Source organism: Branchiostoma floridae, chromosome 18 (genome assembly GCF_000003815.2).
Source record: "Branchiostoma floridae strain S238N-H82 chromosome 18, Bfl_VNyyK, whole genome shotgun sequence".
In the NCBI taxonomy this organism is placed as follows: Eukaryota; Metazoa; Chordata; class Leptocardii; order Amphioxiformes; family Branchiostomatidae; genus Branchiostoma; species Branchiostoma floridae.
Genome location: NC_049996.1, coordinates 4,673,093 through 4,692,693, shown reverse-complemented (window position 1 = coordinate 4,692,693; position 19,601 = coordinate 4,673,093). Strand labels below are relative to the sequence as shown.

The 19,601-nt window shown below is 38.7% G+C and overlaps 1 protein-coding gene across 2 annotated transcripts in view; it reads left to right on the top strand.

Annotated features, from left to right (window-relative positions):
* The first annotated feature begins 962 nt into the window (after positions 1-962).
* The window catches only part of LOC118405286, a 48,724-nt gene continuing 30,085 nt past the window's right edge, over positions 963-19,601 (top strand). Inside the window, exons 1-17 of one of the 2 annotated variants that reach the window (XM_035804707.1) lie at positions 963-1,100; positions 1,431-1,505; positions 2,609-2,683; positions 3,159-3,257; positions 3,601-3,858; positions 4,879-5,052; positions 9,614-9,729; positions 12,711-12,808; positions 13,546-13,696; positions 14,384-14,496; positions 15,094-15,241; positions 15,678-15,760; positions 16,528-16,640; positions 17,245-17,437; positions 17,825-18,073; positions 18,170-18,265; positions 18,476-18,569. In XM_035804707.1, coding sequence (XP_035660600.1) covers positions 968-1,100; positions 1,431-1,505; positions 2,609-2,683; positions 3,159-3,257; positions 3,601-3,858; positions 4,879-5,052; positions 9,614-9,729; positions 12,711-12,808; positions 13,546-13,696; positions 14,384-14,496; positions 15,094-15,241; positions 15,678-15,760; positions 16,528-16,640; positions 17,245-17,437; positions 17,825-18,073; positions 18,170-18,265; positions 18,476-18,569 — 2,268 coding nt within the window. In that variant the 5' untranslated portion in view covers positions 963-967. The remainder of the gene's footprint in view (positions 1,101-1,430; positions 1,506-2,608; positions 2,684-3,158; positions 3,258-3,600; positions 3,859-4,878; positions 5,053-9,613; positions 9,730-12,710; positions 12,809-13,545; positions 13,697-14,383; positions 14,497-15,093; positions 15,242-15,677; positions 15,761-16,527; positions 16,641-17,244; positions 17,438-17,824; positions 18,074-18,169; positions 18,266-18,475; positions 18,570-19,601) is intronic. The other variant, XM_035804708.1, reaches the window with a different exon arrangement.

Sequence of the window (19,601 nt, the reverse complement as noted above, 5' to 3'; positions counted from 1 at the left end):
GAAAATTCCTCTTTTAAACATGGCAAAATGGCAACTTATTATTTTTGGTCACATTTGGTAATGTACTATATGGCAGGTAACAAACGGTAACGTTTGTTACAACAATAGACTTTACCCTGTTTCCTTCGAATGGACTTACCTTATTGACTGCGTCATTTAGGTATAAGTAGACGTCCCTAGGGATTCTTAACACACATTTTTTTACACCAAGTCAAATAGAAAGCTTAGACAGCATCGAACAATGGTAACGTTTGTTGCAGTCATTTCTGTACAACATTTTGTACAAATGGCAGTCAACAACCCTAACTTGTTTCTATATAAAGCCAGATAAACTACACAGTGTCACAAAAACGTCCATTTCTAGTCTTATGCTTGGATGATATAACCGTGGCAACCATCGTACTCGTGTTGGTAACGCTTGTTACCGAATTTGGCGACAAGCATTAACCACTCCACACAGTCTCCAAGATCAGTGACAGTAGCGATCTGACGTGATACGGCAAAGGGTCTTCGTAGCCGGTTTTATCTGCCGAACAGTCATTCTGTGAACTGAACTGTTACATTTAGGGATACTCTTTGAATTCTTCGTGTCTTCTCAGGCGACAGTCAATTTCTAGGGGGTGAAATCCCACCCGTGGCTAGGATAACCTTCCAAGCCATCAACCAATTTGAATGTTGTGGTGCATCGTTTGTAAATAATTACAGGGTTTGTGGAAAAACGGAACCAGTGATTTTGTCTAAGATTTGCTGCATATTAAGTCGCAAAGTCAGGCGACAGCATTTTTTTAGATTAAATGAGAACGAGCCTAATGTAAGTACATAACTGCTGTTATTAATTTCTTCTGTTGAGGCACGATATAAAAGCGAATGTTAAGGAAGAGACAAGACTCTTTGTCTTCTTACAGAGCAATACGTCAATCTGTCTGTCTCTTATTGCTTTTTGACTTTCATTTTTCAGTTTCTCAAGATGAGGAAGAGAGAGAAGAGGCTAGTACTCCCCCTGCTGGTGGTTCTGTCCATCTCCATGTATCTGATGGGGACCGGCTCCAGGAAGGACGCCCCGTCGGAAAGTGGACATCGTGTCATCGAAGAGTCCATAGGTAAGGGTTTGACTTCAAGTTGCATTTTTGTAAAAATCACCGTTTTTTTTTCTGAATCATCTGTACAGTAGATATTCAATAAACAAAGATTTTTGTACACAATATACACTATTTCAAAGTTATTGAACATCAAATCTTAGAAATCCAACTTTAAATGCCTAATAACTGTTGCCGGATAATTCTACCATTTTTCGCTCGTGACTTCATAGGAACCACGGTAGCCTGTTCGGAGCCTGGTAGCGAGACTAGCAAAACGACTATTCTTGTTACGAGATGATTTAATTGTAAAGTATAGCCAGTTTATGTGAACAGAGATTGTTAATATTTCAGCCCTGTCGACTGAAGACCTTCAGGAAGCCTTCAGGAAGCTCATTGCGAATAAAAGACATTCGAGAGATATTCTATGTGAGTTCTTCAACACTACTTCATTATGTTACAATTTTAAGACTTAATATCCGTGCACCAAATAAAGTTTATTATTTGGTGCACGGATGGTGACTATTCTTGTTACGCAATCAGTGCGCTATCTATGTCAAATTCATAATTTACAAGTATTTATGATGCTTGATTTTCTTACAAGTCAAGGTGCTAAGTTCCTGACAAGGCGCCATATTCATTTGATTTTCATAACAAAGCTCCCTATTTTCTTACAAACGTCTTTCATAGAATAATACTAAGCTATGCAAATGATACTTAGGGATTATGGCTAAATGTGGCAAGGAAGTGTTAAAGCTATACAGCGTAATATTTGGACAATTCAAAAAGTAGATTTTCCTGCAATTTCTTTACATAGTAAGCTAAATCGACCCTTTAGCATTGAATACCAAGGCTTAGTGAGAGAAGTCGCAACATCAGTGCATCATACAAATATGTCTACAAACTGTGATCTTCCTACATGGACCTCCATGCTTCCTAGTTGGGAAACATGCCCACATCTGGCTTATCGCTGTCTTGTGTGCCTGACTGCACAGTGGGGTGTCTGATGACAGTTTCACCATAATTTTCTTAAAATGTAATCTTTGAAAGATTTCTTGCAGTTTTGATGGGAAAGTAACCACAGCTTATTGATACGCTACATAATAGACTAATTGTATGATTATATCTTATTTTGAAGTGAAAAAAAAATAATTGTGTTTTCAAAGAAGAAGATTTCCCCTGTAGCCAGCCTGGAGTGTGATGAACTCATTACCCCACCCCCTAGGGTGCCTAGGCCTGAAGTTGGAAGTTGTTGTTTATAGCCGGGAGGGTCTAGTTCTGGGTGGGGGTGGGGGGGTAGGTGGTCACTCCAAAAAAATTACGTAGTATACCTTTTACTATGATATTTTGTAAGTAAAGCACAGTGTCATCGAGGAGACAAGAAACTAACTAAGCGCGCACCATGCATATGTGACTCCGGAACTGTGTGCTCTTTCCATGTCTGTGCCAATGGCTGTATGATGTAAAAGATCAAGATGATTTGATTGTAAAGTATAGCCAGTTTATGTGAACAGAGAGTGTTAATATTTCAGCCCTGCCGACTGAAGACCTTCAGGAAGCCTTCAGGAAGCTCATTGCGAATAAAAGACATTCGAGAGATATTCTATGTGAGCTCTTCAACACTACTTCATTATGTTACAATTTTAAGACTTAATATCCGTGCACCAAATAAAGCGCTTACCAACAAGCTTTTAATCAGTCGTCTGATCCTTCTCAAGCTGTAATGACCCAAAACCTAAGTCACACATCCGGAAAGGAGTTGTGACGTCTGCAAAGGGTAGAAAACTGTTAAGTGTAACATGTTGACTACCGTCACAGATGAACTTACAAACAATACTTCATCTTGTTTTTATCTTTGTCAACTCTAGGACAGCTGCTTCTCTTAGTTGAAAATGCGTTTGTCACCATCAGTATCATCTCAATCATAACCGGTGTCGTCGTCATCATCATAATCATCATTACCATAATAAAGATTATTAAAGTCCTTAAAATCATATTTGGTATTATTGTGTTTCCTAATTTCGTGAAGCTGAATACAGCGCATATTAGAATTTGTTTTTCTTTTTTCTGCCACATCCACAGCGACCGATGAATTGCTAGATCCAGAAATACTGCCTGACACGATGGCAAACGGCGCAGAAGAGGAAGGTCAAGCAACTGGGGAAGTCCCAAATCAAGACTGTGAGTTTGACAGAAAGAATGATTGCCGACGTTTAAAACTTCAATTTGGGTCTTCTTGATTCCTGTCAAAACTTACAGACAGTTATAGCATTTTCCAAACGCCCCTCGAGTATTCTTTGTCTTCTTTATAGCTTGCATATTATGTAAGAAATAGATTAAATATGTCATATTGTTCTTTTTGAATTTTTTGTTGCTCTAATGTTGTTATTTGACCTTTAAGTTTAAACTCCATGCGAACAAGTTTCTGAAGTTTTCCAATGAGCTTGTCGGTAAGGGTGAAGTAAGTCTTTAGTAGAGTGATTATTGTATGTATAATGTTTGTTCTTACACGTTTGTGCTGCAGTATCGCTGCCTGATGACCTGAATGAGGCCCTGCGAGCTGCAGCAGCAGAAGACGCTTCGCCGTACATCCAACAGGCGCTCCGGGCAGCACAACCTGATGACGTTTCGTCGTACATCCAACAGGCGCTCCAGGCAGCACAACCTGATGACGTTTCGCCGTACATCCAACAGGCGCTCCGGGCAGCACAACCTGATGACGCTTACGTCATGGATAAACGCTTCTTACCGGCTATTGCTGGGCTTGCTGGGAAGCTTATGTGTACGTTTGTATGAGTAAAAACGTTGGTGCCTAAAGAGATAGTATCAAAGCTGGCAAAGGAGGCCAGCCGGCCAAAGAGAGTCAAACGAGCACCTGGTGCCGCTAAACTAAGTCCCTTGCCAGCTCTGATACTATTTCTAAGGCACCGTATGGTCTGCTTGGAGACTAGTGAATAATATTGTATACAATATAGATACATTTATCCTTCATTAGATACATGTAAGACAAGCAGTGTTTTTACTTCAATAGGAAGCAGTCTGAATGTAAATTCTAATTAGAAGCTATGTGACCCCACTGCCCACCCAAAAAAGTCTAGGGTTGGCAGGTTTTTATAGGGTAGGTCAAAAAACAGAAAACACAACATTGTTTTCCTAGACCCAATTAACAGAATGTTTCTTATGGCGTCAAATTAGTAAATCATAACAGGATGCCCGAAGATGGTAACCATTAATCCAGGATTTCCAATAGATTCCTTATCCATGACCTGTTCCCTAATCAAAGGTTTCCCAAAGAAATTTTCTTAAATCTTCAAAATCAACATGCAACGAAATAACAAAGTACATAAGATTGTATTCTAATTGTTTAGTTTGTGAAATTCAAAACGTTTTCGCCCATGGCTTATTGGGTAGGAAAAAAGCAGAGTAAATCTGACATGCCGTCACTATTTATACAAAAGTGTTTTCGTGAAAAACTGTTCAAAGTTATATTGAAAGTTATAGAGGCAGACACAGAGAGATATAGATAGTATAAAGTATATAACATAAGGACTGTATGTTAACTTTGATAAAGGAATATTACTCTTTTTCCTCTGCAGCGAAATTTTTAGCAGGATATTTCGCCGGTATTCCAGCTCGGTTTGCCTTCAGAATCTACTATATTGTGACATTTGCAACATGCTTTATACATTTGTAACTTTTCGAACGCATTTAGGGGGGGGGGGGTCATCTTTAACTGGTACCACCTAAATGTAAATCGAGGATGTGATCACTTCACATGCTATGTTTCATGTATTTGGTACAGCAAGTGGGAACAAGTTCGATGTTGCCAAGCTGACGGATACCATAAAGAAACTGGGTTCTATGAAAAACATGGCTCCAGACATCATGGCGAAAAGTGTGGAAAAAGAGGCAGAGGTGGCGGGAGCAGTAGAGAAAAGTGCCATTCAGTCAGTAATAGACGGCGTACTTGGATCATGTGAGTTAATTTTCAATTGTCTCCTGCAGGATATGTGTACAAAATGTGTACTGGTGCTTGACTTTGTAGATCAACACATTGCAGTTCGTAATGTTTCTTTCTTTCTTTCTTTCTTTCTTTCTTTCTTTCTTTCTTTCTTTCTTTCTTTCTTTCTTTCTTTCTTTCTTTCTTTCTTTCTTTCTTTCTTTCTTTCTTTCTTTCTTTCTTTCTTTCTTTCTTTCTTTCTTTCTTTCTCCTGTCAAATCTTCAAAGTGATTCATCTCCGCCGTTCCTGGACTGAATGACCTGAAATTTGGCACAGGGGTAGATTGGGCCAATACTTTGATGCATTTTCTCAGTTTTTTTCATATCTGCCTCTCAAATGATTTTATTGATATTTTTTGGTCAATTTTAGACCAAAACTGTATATTTTGGCCCCTGTACCCTAATATTACAACCAAATGAGCTGAAATTTGACAGAGATGTGCCTTGATAATGCTCCCATATAAATTTGATAACACTTTTGGTGTACAGTACAACAAAATGCTTATTTTTGCGATTTTTTGACCAATTTTTGACCTAAAAAGGACACTTTTGGCTCCTGTACCTTGGTATTGCAACCGAATGAGCTGAAATTTGACACAGATGTGCCTTGATAATCCCTTCATATAAATTCAATAACACTTTTGGTGTACAGTGCAACAAAATGCTTATTTTTGCGATTTTTGGCCAATTTTTGACCAAAAAAGGACACTTTTGGCTCCTGTACCCTGGTATTACAATTAAATGACCTGAAATTTGGTATAGATAGGCATTAGATACTTGGTAACAAGATTCAAGTAAAATTTTAGACATAAACAACTTTAACCCTCATCCGACCATATGGGGTCATTTTTGACCCCAGACGTATATTTGTATCTGCCATATCAACATTTTTCATCGGAGAAAAAATTCCTTCCATGAATTTGTTTGTATACATGTCTTATAACATCTACCAATTTTTCAGAGTTTTGCCCATTATTGTATAAGCTATACTTGAAAGTTTGTGTCTGGTTCGTTGGGGTCAAATATGACCCCAGCCAATTATGAATCATTTCCTACGTTAATATAAAGATATTTCAATAAAGTAACAGGCATTCCTCATCACTGCTATTACAGCAACAAGTTATAGCTGCTTAGATCAGAAAAACACCGAATATTTTAAAATAAATGTAGTATTTTAGTGTAAAAACACAGTTTTTCGACATTCTGCATAAATTATGATAATAAGCACTAATTACCTATGCTAATGAAATTGAAAATATTTCTAATTAATGAAGAAATAATATATGGACAGAATGTGCAGAAGGAACCTACAAGAAAGATCTTATATTATAAATAGACAAGAGTAACTGTCTGTATGTAATTAGGTGGCAGACTACGGTGCATAATTAAGTAATAAATTCGTTAATTTTCATAAATATTCTATCTTTTCTTTTCAAAGAACATGATTATGCTATTGATATTATTGTAGCATCAACATTATTGTTTAGAAATTGATAAGACAAAAACATTGTTAAAGTAAGTGGAGTATGATAGATTTTTACAGCAAAAGGTGGTTTCTCCCTATTTTCTGCATAAATTATGATAATGAGTAATAAAAACTGACACCAAAACTTGTCAAAATATTTTTCATAGATTGGTGAAACAGTAAATACATAGTAATGACAAAATGAAGCAGCAGAAATATGTTTATAAGCAAAACAAAATGGGGTCAAAAATGACCCCATACGGTCAGATTCGTCGTAAAAATGTAACGGTCGGATGAGGGTTAAGATGATTAATTTTGGCACTTTTCTGAGGGGAAATTTGTTTTCTTTTGGCCTCCTGACGTGACCTTCCGTGACCCCGCACAGAGCCACACCTGTGCGCGTCAGCCGGAGAGTTAATTGAATCAAAGACCTAGCCAATGAGCGAAGAGGAGGCCAAAGGCTAATTAATATTCATAAGCGGGGCCTCATGATCCCGTATATAGCAGTGTTCCCGAGCGAAGCCCGCCTAAGGCTCTCGCATTTTAGACTGTTCAGAAGGCTTTATATTGTATCAGTTCTTAGGGGCATATCTATGATAATCGCAGCAGTCACTTAACTTCTCTTCAGGAGTTTAGCGTAACACTATTTCATGTCAAACCGTCAAAGGCAACTAAAAACAAACTTTAACGTTACTGAGTTCAACAGTACTTCTAACTTGTTATCCGAAGTTGAAACGCTAGCGATGGTATTTTCGCTGCGCTGTTAGCTCCGTGCGACTGTTGTTGACGGTCTTATAACGGTATATTTTGCACCCCTGTACCCTGGTATGAGTAACATTTGGTATAGATAGGCATAAGATAGTTGGTAAAATGATCCAAGTAAAATTTTTGGCACAAAGTACTGTAAAAGGCTTAATTACAGCACTCTTTTAGGGGAAATTGGTTTTCTTTCGTTCTCCATGCCATGACCTTTCGGACGTTCACCCCACAGAGCCGACATCTGCACCTGCGTCTAGCCGGCAGGAAGAGCTAATTCAATTAATGGTTCAACCTATCAGCGAAGAGGAAAGCGAAGGTTAATTAATATTCATAAGCGGGACCACACAATACGTTAACTTGAAGACTCAGGCCGTACAGACTTCTCGCCAGGATTTTTTCAAAGCGTCGGACAGGGGTCCGGGGGCCGCCGAATGTCCCTGGCGGGGTCCAGGGCAGGGCCACTGTGGGGGGGACCCAGGTGGGCGAAGCCCCCCCGGAAGCTCTTGCATTTTAGACTATTGAGAAGGCTTCTTTTATCAGTTTTTTTAGGGCCATATCTTCGATAATCGTAGCAGTCACCTACTTCTCTTCAGCAGTTTGACTTTAAAATATTTCGGGTCAAAGCTTCAAAGACAACTAAAACCTTATAAACAACAAACTTTACTTAGCTCAACAGTATACAAAAATATTTTACGGGTTGCCATCCTTAGTTGAAGCGCTTATTTATAGCGCTAGCATCTTCGCTGCGCCGTTAGCCGCCGTGCGACTTTTGTTGACGGTCTGATATCCCTACGTCGCCGCCTCGCTGATATTCCCACGGACATGTTTCAAGAAAAATACCCAGCAAAAAACGCTGTTCTGCGTCAAATTCTATTCTATAAAACATGTGGGACTCAGTGTTACAGTCTAAATATTTTGTAGAAGCACCGCTGTAGGAAAGAAGGTCCAAGCAATGTAAAACATCACGTAGCATGAAGTTCGCTGTCAACTGGCACACAGCACATGACTGTTTGAAACTCTAAGTCTAATCAACAGCCGTGTTTGATTGATAGCCGGCGGTCCTTTTGATGAGGTCGGCGAAAGGTGCGTTAGTTAGAAAATCTGCGTTTAGTTTTGATACGTAATTATAAGTTAGACAGTATTATCAATATTTCTCTTCAGAATTATTTGAACTTAATTGCACATCTAAACAATTGGCTAACCTGTGCAATGTTTATATGATTAATGATCAGTGTACTGAAATCATGTGTAACGTATGGCTCCTAGTCAATAGATCAGCATTTTTCTCTATAGTGACCACCTGTCTATGGTGGCCACATTTCTATCACTGGACTGGAACTTTCGAAAACTGCTGTAATTTCTCCAGAGCAAATGTATGTGTTCCTAGTGCTGTTGTTGTTTGACATAAACTTTGAACATCTAAATTGTAAGTAACTTTAAACTGCCAGAGTTTCAGCCCAATAAAACACTCTCAGCGCCAGGGTATGAACAGACTGACCAGACAGACGAAAATAAATCCTCGAACAAGGTTCAATCGTATCTTCCGGGTCTGGCAGGACTGAGTTGTTATAAAATAAGAATAGGCTCGATGGCTGATTGCATACAAAGTAAAACAGTTTAACAGTTTTACAGCTTGAAGAAAACAAACGCTCCTACAGTACCTGCACCTGCTTGATAATTATTAAATCGTATGCCCTCCTTGAATAAAAAAAGTTCACTGCAATAATAAATGTACCCACATCACATGGAGCTTATACTTTTTTAAACTAACACCTAGTTATCGTACTGAAAATTGTTAATGACATTACATGAAGTCATTCAACAATTTTCAGTCATGATGAAAATTTTCTGAATGGAAGGTGTGATTATTGTCATTTTCTGAAAAATAGAAGCAAGCTCTGTCTTTACCTGGAATCAATTCACAATACCAGTCCACTTTGGGGGATAATGTACTGTTAAGAGGATGTTCCATTTTTGCGCAGGGGTGATTTGGAACAGTCCAATGTTGCGTGGGAAGGGGTATGGCTGAAATATACTGTATTTGCTCTTAAGTAAATGTCGGCCTTTCTAGTTTTGTTTTTTTTAATTGGCATATCCCTGGTTATGTTTCTTTTCCTGACCTTACCTAAATCAACGGTATTACAAAGCACATAATGTTTTCTTTGCGTGTATAAGGATGATATCCAAAATAATTACATGCATTGAGTCTATATCAGAAGTTTTTTTGACCGAATGGTAAAACATACATTATGTACAGCATCTGAAATACATTATTTCTTTTATTTCTAATGTTTCTTTTTTTTAATCTTACAGCTGTAAAGAAAGGAGTTGGTGGAGCTGCACCTGCCCAAGGAGCTGCACCTGCCAAAGGTGCTGCACCTGCCAAAGCACCTGTCCCTAATGGACCCGGATTCGCAAAAGAGATAAAGGTAGTTTTCTATCTAGTATGACCCTCTTTCACTATCAATTTTTTTTGTTTTGTTTATTGAATTTATAATAGACAATTGAATTAAACGTTGATTAGGAATTCAATAGCCCGCGGTACGTATTGAAAGTCTTAAAATGTTTTTACAGTGATACAACATCTAGCCTTAAATACGAAAGTTGAACCCGTATACACACGATCTCTTGACATCTAGCTTAGTCACTCACAAATCTAAATAACACAAATTGAAATATGACAGAACGGTAAAAGTATATTTTCAAAAACAAATAAGTCCGCAATACGTGAACTTCATTTTTACCTCCATGAAATGTCATGGAGGTTATATTTACCTCCATGAAATGTCATGGAGGTTATATTTTACCCAGCGTTTGTGTGTGTGTGTGTGTGTGTGTGTGTATGTCTGTCTGTCAACAAGATAACTCAAGAACGGCTGGATGGATTAGTTTCATACTTGGTGTGTTGGTGGGGTGCGATGAAAGCTAGAAGTGATTAGATTTAGGGCCCCCTAGCGGCTTCCCTTGGTACTGCAGCGCAACTTCCGGTTTTGCTATCTCGTGTTCTGAACACGCTATGGTCACGATTTTTGAGTGTTAGATAGCTCTTGTGCTCAGGAATAAGTGACATAAGTTTTGGCCCCCTACCGACTAGGTTTGGCATAGCAGGGGCATTTTTGTCAAAAACTTCTGAAGAGGATAACTCAAGAAGGGAACAATTGATATTCATGATTTTTGGTATGTTGGTACCTTAGACAATGTTGTACAAGATAAGATACCAATTATGCAAAATAGGAGTAAATTTGCATAACTAATGAGAATATTCTATCATGGCAGTTTTTTTTCAATGTATCTCTTGTCCCGGACATGATATAGTCTTGACATTTGAGTGGTAGATAGCTTGCAGTGACATGACAAAGTGGGGCAGATTTCAGCCCCCTAACATGTAATTTCGGAACTGCAGGGGAGTTTTTGTCAAGACATTCCAAAGTGGATAACTGCAGAAAGGATTGACGGATTGGCATCATTTTAGGGGTGCAGGTAGCTTAGGCAAAGGTGTTCATAATGATATACATGCTATGCAAATGAGGACCTTATTTGCATAATTAATGAGGAAATTGTATAATACCATTATTACTAATAACTGGACTTCAATAAATGTAACACGTATTAATTATGATAGATGGAATATAAGCAGATACCAAATATGGTAATGAGGAACTTATTTGCATAATTTATGTAAAAATTGCAAAGCCGCTTTAAGTCTAATGATTGGAATTTTATACTTGTAACAAGTGTACGTTAGTCAATGATGAACAACAACACGCATAAATTATGTTAATGTCTTAGTCAATTGCATGAAATTTACAAAAGCTCTAAATTTTCATGGAGGTATGAGGTCGCCGAACTCTAGTTTACCCTGCGTTTGTGTGTGTGTGTGTGTGTGTGTGTGTGTGTGTGTGTGTGTGTGTGTGTGTGTGTCTGTCAACAAGATAACTCAAGAACGGCTAAATGGATTGGTTTCATACTTGGTGTGTTGGTAGTGTGTGACGAAAGCTGGAAATGATTAGATTTGGGCCCCCCTAGTGGCTCCCCTTGGTACTGCAGCGCAACTTCCGGTTTTGCTATCTCGGTGTTCTGAACTTGCTATGGTCACGATTTTTGAGTATTAGATAGCTCTTGTGCTCAGGAAGAAATGACATAAGTTTGGGCCCCCTAGCGTTAAGTTTTGGGATAGCAGGGGCATTTTTGTCAAAAACTTCTGAAGAGGATAACGCAAGAAGGGAACAACGGATTTTCATCATTTTTGGTATGTAGGTACCTTAGACAATGTTGTACAAGATAAGGTACTAATTATGCAAAATAGGAGCACATTTGCATAATTAATGAGAATATTCTATCATAGCAGTTTTTTCAATGTATCTCTAGTTCTAGACATGCTATGGTCTTGACATTTAAGCGGTAGACAGATTTTTGTGTCAAAACATAGTGGAGCAAGTTTCAGCTTCCTAGCATTCAATTTGGGAACTGCAGGTGCGTTTTTGTTATGACATTCCAAAGAGGATAACTGCAGAAAGGATTGAGGGATTGGCATTATATTAGGCTTGCAGGTACCTTGGGCAAAGATGTTCATAATGATATGCATGTTATGCAAATTAGGACTTAATTTGCATAATTAATAAGGAAATTGTATAGTTCCAGTGCTTTCAATTACTGGACCTCAATACATGTCACACGTGTTAATTATGATAGGTGGAATATAAGCAGATACCAAATATGGTACATATTTGCATAATTTATGTAAAGATTTCAAAACCACTTTATGATTAAGAATGGGAATTTTATAATTGTGACATGTGTACGTTAGTCAATAATTAACAACACCATTCATTAATTATGTTAATGTATTAGTCAATTACATGAAATTTACGAAAGCTCGAAATTTTCATGGAGGTATGAGGTCGCCGAACTCTAGTTTAGTTAAGGAATTTTTTATGCGACCTTTAATATGTTTTGTCCTTCATGCGCAGCCTCTAGTAAAAAAGAATATTAAAAAGGATATGTTTTTTTTACACATGAGCATTTGTGTGCCATGTTCTGTAAATGCCTGCAAATGTGCCTGGGTTTATAAGTGTGTGAAGCTTCAAAAGTTGTGGAAAATCTGTTTGCACCATTTTTTTCGTCGGCGTGCGTCTATGGAAGGTGTGCTGGTGTGTGTGCGTTTTTGAAGGTGTCTGTGCGTGTGTGTGTGTGTGTGTGTGTGTGTGCTTGATCGTGTTTTTTTGTGTGTGTTCTTGTGTATGTGTGTGCGTTTATGAAGGTGTCGTGTATGTGTGTGTGTGTGTGTGTGTGCTTGATCGTGTTTTGTGTGTGTGTGTGTGTGTGTGTGTGTGTGTGTGTGTGTGTATACATGTGCTTGTTCGTGTGTACGTTTTTATAAAACACGTCTTTTGATGCCACTGTTCTTTAGGCTGAAATAAGTCTCTCGGAGGACAAGGGCATGATACAGGACGACATGTTTGCTCCACCGGGAATGCACATGAAGGTGGACGTTGAACAGGGCGGCAAGTAAGTTGCTTGTGACATATTTTCATAGAAAGAACAAAAAGAAACAATTTTGTATGTTGGTAGTCTTGTTAATCTTTAAGGACCTTTTATAATATAGTATTCTTTATTAATACCGAATTAGTTCAGACTACTGAAATCCACATACAATGAAGAGCAGTATTTGAAAATTACATACATACGGCACAGAACTACCATTGCTAAATTAAGAATCAGTTGCCACCGACTGCAAATTGAATCAGGAAGGCACAACCGCACTCCTCAAGAACAAAGAATCTGCCAATTTTGTACCTCAAACATGGCAGAAGATGAAGTGCACTTCACTGTTGATTGCGATCTGTATGCGAATGATAGAAATACACTAATTATGTAGAAAAAAGATTCCCTCATTTTAGACACATGAGTAGCACTGACAAGTTTATATTTCTCATGCGTTTTGACAAACCGACAATAGCTTAACCCATACAGTCCTACATTTTCACCATTACCAAGAAGCGAGAAGAAGCCGAACTTTTGTGTTAGACTAGATTTGTGATACTTCTATATGTATATATCTTGACTTGTTGTGACCTGTACTTAGCTCGGTTTGGCAAAACTGTACAATAAAGTTCTTCATTCATTGATTAATCAAAGTGTTTTATACCTTGTGATGTCAGACGTTAACCTTATATTACATTTTCATTTGAAAATCAGTCATGAAAATGGTGTTTGTGACGAAGAATAATTATATGTACTTTTAGAAAGAAACCAGAAGCTGACAGCAGTTCTCAGCCTCCCGCGTTTGCCTTCCCCATCGGAATGGGCGCTGCTCTGATGAACGGCTGCTTTGGGAAAGAATACGGACCCGGAGACCCTTGCTATAACGTCAAGACTGTCATACCACGCTGCTATGTAAGTAGCTTCGTAATATGCATACGTATCATGCATGGTGATGATTTTGGTTTTTATTGATTCGAACATTCAAAATGACAGTCCAGTAGTTAACTAGATGTACATGGATAAAACAAACTAATACAACTCGGACTGAATCACTGACAGACGTCTAAGACAAATACAGCTCTAAAATATAACATATCTACAGTTGGTTAAAAACTACTAATAGCACTTTTTGTTAAAATTGGTGCTATCTGCTCGTTAAAATGGAGACACCATGATGGCAAACTTCATTACAATTTTTCTAATGAACTAATGTTAATACAGCGAATCATATTCTGTGCCATGAAATTACGTAAATATCATTCACTGTGGGCTAGAGAGATTCATCAGTCACAGTACAGATAATCTAAATTTTCTTCAAGCAATGACTGTTTTAAAGGTTAGGTACATACCTCCAAATTTTCGACGACTGACAGTCCGTCCTGATCACCGAGAATGACCTAGTCTCGATCTACGCAAGTCAGACATAGTCTGGTTTTCTCTCGCGAGTACGAGACCAGGCAACTCTCCGTGATCAAGACTGACTGTCAGTCGTCGAAAATTTGGTATGTACGTTGCCTTTAAAAGAGTCATTTCTTGAAGAAAATTTGGATTTGCCCCATCCTTCACTGTGGATTGAAATATGGTCATGTTGTCTGACAGGCCATGATGGAGGGGTGCACCTACATCGGGGTCGGCTTCGATGGTCGCGGGGACTACAGCAGCGCGTCGAGAAAGAAGAATCTCGTGCAGCGGTTCTGTAAGAACAAAAGAAAGTAAGTTCTTTTGTATTGCAGCATAATCATATTCATATTATGGAGCCAAATTATGCTGGCTATAGGTAACAATTATGTTTCTTCCGAAAACATTTTCATCAGGCTGGTAGAATATAGGATATCGGAGAATTGTTTTTACACAACCAGCAGCAACTTACATTGTTTACGTTTTAATGTCGTTCAGATACCTTCGCCAGAGCTTCTAACTGGAGTTCTGCTTCTCATCGCCATATATGTTGCCGATGTAGTTGGCGCATTTGCGGTGAGAAAACAATCCCAGACGTTGCTAAGCTTGTATCCCCTTTCTTGTCCCGGTTCATCACTGGGCTTGAATTTCTTATCCAGATCGCCTCCTTGATCCACCGTGCTGGCCTGTTGTCTTCCCTGTCAATACAAGCTTAGCCACGTTTGGGATTGTTTTCTCACCGCAAAAGCGCCACCTACATCGGGTAAATATAGCAATGAGAAGCAAAACTCCAGTTAAAAGGTCTGAAGAAGGTGTCTGAGACATGGAATCGTAAGCAATGTACGTAAGTAGCTGCTGGTTGTGTAAAAAAAGTAAATTCTCCTTTATTGTCTATATGTACCTTATTACAGGTATCAAGATGGGGATGTTCCAGATACCATGAACGTTCAGGGCATCTACGACACGAAAGTTTCCTCCTTCGTCTTCGAGTCAAAATCAGCCTACCGTCGTTCCCTTCAGATGAAAGCTGGGATGTCTTTCTCTGGATGGGGATTTCAGGTTTCATTTTATGCCTATTTTACTTGTAGTTGAGTCTTGCATATTTTTAGGTAAAATAATTTATCATTGTTTACAAACCTTCAAACCAAAGTCGCAACAAATGGACGTGGTGTAAGGTTGCTATTATATTTGAGCTTATATAAATCTTACGCTTCATTTTGATTTCTACTTGTAAGTAACATTTGAACATGTAACATCGACTAACATAATTCCACCAGGTGCCATAATACCGCCACCTAAAAAAACGTTAGTATAGAGGTATTCCCAAGATTGTCTTGAACACCGAATGTTAATTTCCTAAATGTAATAAAATTCAGATATTTACGTGTTGAAGACAATCTTGAAAGCCTCTATAACAACGTTTTTTGAGGTGGCAGTATAACGGCACCTGGTGGAATTATGCGAATGTATGTTAACGTTTGCCATGACATTGCAGGGTGCTATAGATGCGGCGTACGGTTCGAAGTCGTCTTCCCAGAGGCAAATGATTATGTCCCTTATAGAGTGTAATGTTGTCAGGTTTGTTGTTTTTACAGAATCGGTGAATTACCTGTGTCAAGGCGTAAGGTACCATGTTAAGTACAATCTGCATAAAAGCAGACACTGCAAAAGTGTGGTGGGTTCTTAAACGTTATCAAGTTGGGGTTGTCTTAGAACAACTCTTTAACAAAAGCCCTCCTGTCAATGATGGTAGTGATGAAAAAATAAATGCTCAAGGGATGGTTACTTTTGGGATCTAGATTCAGAACCCTTGGATTTCTAGTCGGGTCCAAATGTGGGTTTCGTTTAGTTGCCAAAAAGGCTTATGTGTCTTTGTGCGTGTATGTTTGTGTTTGTAATAATAGATTTAGAACCCTTGTATTTCTAGTCAACAACAAGTCGGGTCCAAAACTGGGCTTTGTTTACTTGCCAAAAAGGCTGATGTGTCTTTGTGCGTGTATGTTTGTGTTTGTAATAATAGATTTAGAACCCTTGTATTTCTAGTCAACAACAAGTCGGGTCCAAAACTGGGTTTTGTTTACTTGCCAAAAAGGCTGATGTGTCTTTGTGTGTGCATGTTTGTGTTTGTAATCAAACAAAGCATCCACTTGTTATAGAAGAACGCTTCATGATTATAGTAGGGAGAACGACATTTTCAAGAGTTTGATATAGGGCTGAAGTTATGACGTATAATAATAGCTTCCAGTTATTCTTTACTGAGCTGGTTGTAGCTGGTATTCACAGCGTTTACTGGTCACATTTATTCCTTGCGTAGTAACTATGTCATATTTTACTTTTTTATATAGGTATGAAATCTTCCTCGATGATGTTCGGCCGGATACCCTGAGCCTAGATTTTTTGAGAGACTTTCTGGACCTACCTGAGTCTTTTAGAACAGGAAAACAAAAACAAGAATTGCGTAAGTGCTTGTCACTTGAAGTTTTATCTATCAATTATATATGAAAATCACTGTGACGATGTATATAGAATTATATAAACATGTCGTGACTTTATGGTACGACACGAACGGAACTTTTTTGGTAGTTTTTTTTTTTATTACACTTCACAGACAAATAAAATATAAGGACATAGACAAAATATAATCCACGTATCAAACGGATAGGTAGAAGACAATGGAAGGTACAAATTACTAACATAAGAAACGACTGAAGTATATGGCAAAATAATGTAAAACAAGATTTTAAAACGAATTTATGTGTCACAAAAAATAACTGAATGATGCGGACAAGAACGTTATGATTTATTAGAAATGGAAAAAATAAGTGGAGTTTACACAATGTGTAAGTATGGAAGTTGCATACGAGATGTAATGTACATTAAAAAAATCAAACCGTAGTAACAGACAATATGTTCATAAGATAAGTCAAAAAGATACTTGAACATAAAGAACTAACCAATTTTGTGCACGATGGAAAGTTTTAGAATTGTAACATAATGTTGACTACTGTCACAGATAAACTTACATTCAAGTATAAGAACTGAAATGAGTTTATTTACTGCAGAGAAATTCATCATCCGCTATGGAACACATTACATCAAGTCAGCAAAGTTCGGCGGATCCTTCAGGGTGTTTAAGACCCAGGAGGCCTCCAAGACCCAAAGTCTGACGGAGTTTTCCGTCCAGGCACAGGCCTCTTATAGTGGGATGTTCTCGGCCGGAGGTTCCTTCGGAATGAAGGGATCCAGTGAGAGCGCGTAAGAAATCAACTTCGTCATTTGTTTGGTGTAATTCGGGATAATCTTGTGCTTGTTTTATTAATACTCAAAGAAGGAGCAGATAAGGGTCATTTAATACTTTCAGTTAAAATGGTGTATCTCCTCATTCACTAGTTACCTTTCCCTGAAAGTCAATGTGTTTGATATGGTTTGTGTTGGTTCAGTGCATGTCTGTAGACAGGCAAGCTCCAACAGTTAAGTATAGGTCCGTAGGCTATTTGGTATGTAAGAAGGCGTCGTCAAAACCAACAGTTCAATTCTGGACCACTTGGTGGCTTTGCATCGCATTGCTTTAAAAAGATCGGTTTTCACAGGTCCTGTTGTGAGCAGGCTATGGTCAACCATGTCCTAATTATCCTTTTACAGCCAATCTTCCAAGACGGCCAGCACTCGCGTGACCGCAGAGGGAGGTCACCAGGAAGTCGCGGCCGTCGTAGCGGATTTCTACACAACCGGCTTCAAAGACACCTTCAGCCACTGGCTGAAGACCATCCCTACATACCCAAAACCTGTCGAGATGTTCATGGGCACCATTACGGAGCTGCTGAACTTGAACTTCAAGCTCATGTTTCCGTTCGACGTTAAGGATGTTGCAACGGGCTGCTTTAGCGAAGAGTGAGTCTCATTGTATCCCTGTGTACTATTGTTTACTTCTATTCGAGGAATACATTTTAATCGTTACATTTCAATTTTCATAATCTACTTTTTCAGCCTGAAGACTGAGAACGGCACTGGGAAGAAGTATTACGAGACTTCCAAGCTAGTGAACAACAGCGACGGAGCCATACAGACTATCAAGGAAAAACGGTAAAAACTTAAAATAAACATCATTATTGAAAAAATATAAACAAAGGTGATAGGACAACCTTTAACAAATATGCACCCCTATTCTTCTAAAGAAATACTTTAGTAAAAATGGAAACATTTTTTACTGACAAAATGTTTAATTTGATAGTTCGGCATTAGTGCATGTTTCTTATCAATATCGTTTTAATGCCTCAATTTCCCCTGTTATAGGTATTGTGAGTTTACAGAAGCGGAGAAATTCCAGAAAGCAATGGACAGGAAGCGCCTTGCACTGGAAAGGGCAACAGCTTTTTACATGGAAGAGGTACAGAGTTGTTGTTGTTTGTTTTAATCATTCTTCGACGCAAGGTTCAGTGGTCACAATGCTGGCCATCAAAGGCTGCCGTTCTCTTCTGTCCAGTACCTGCCTACAAGGTGCTGCCCAAGCCGCTCTAAGTTCCACGGAAATGTTTTCTTCCAAGTCATTTTTTGTCATCCTCTTTTTCTCGTTCATTGCATATCAAGTTCAGTGCAAAATGGGAGAGGGGTGTTTTGGCATCCTCACAACATGATCAAGTGACCAGTGCTCTGCTTAAGGCCCCTTCACACGATGGCAAGAATGAGCCGAAATGTCGTTAGAATTATAAAAAAATATGTTCTATACCTTGGAATTCGTAGTGTATTCTAGAAATTCTCACCGCTTTACAGATATTTGTGCCTGTTCTTTTGGCTGGCCCGAAAGTTTTTGACATGCTAAAAGCTTTCGAGGTGCTTTTGAAGTGGAGAAATATGGAGTGTATATAAGTGTATTCTAACTATTATAACTGGAGTATGACCGCATTCTACGGCATTCCAGCATTATAATTTTTTTTTAAATGTTTTAATCGTTCGATGGAGAACCGAAACGGCAAGCAACTTCAAATCCTGTCAGAATAATGCCAAGAATATCTGGGATACAGTAAGAATTTCTAGAATACACTACGAATGCCCAGTAATAGAAACAAGATCATTCTGACTGCATTTTGGCTAATTCCTTCTCGTGTGAAGGAGATATAAGGTCAATTTGGAATTCTCACCCGAATGGCTCCGAATGTGGCACGAATTTTGCAAAAACTTCTTTCCGGCTGGTTCTGCTTGATTCCTGCTGATTCGGTTCCAGTGTGAATGCCATGTAACTAAGGTGGACATGCTTGGCTCTGCTGTCGGATCCTATCCTGACGGATTTCTCTGTTTGGAATGTGTTGTCACCATCACAGCCTGAGAATAACACTTAACCATCTCTGGGCTGCAGTTTTACTGCTCCCCCCCTCCCCCCCCAAAAAAAATTTTCATAACGCCCGGAATGCTTTGGGGTCCC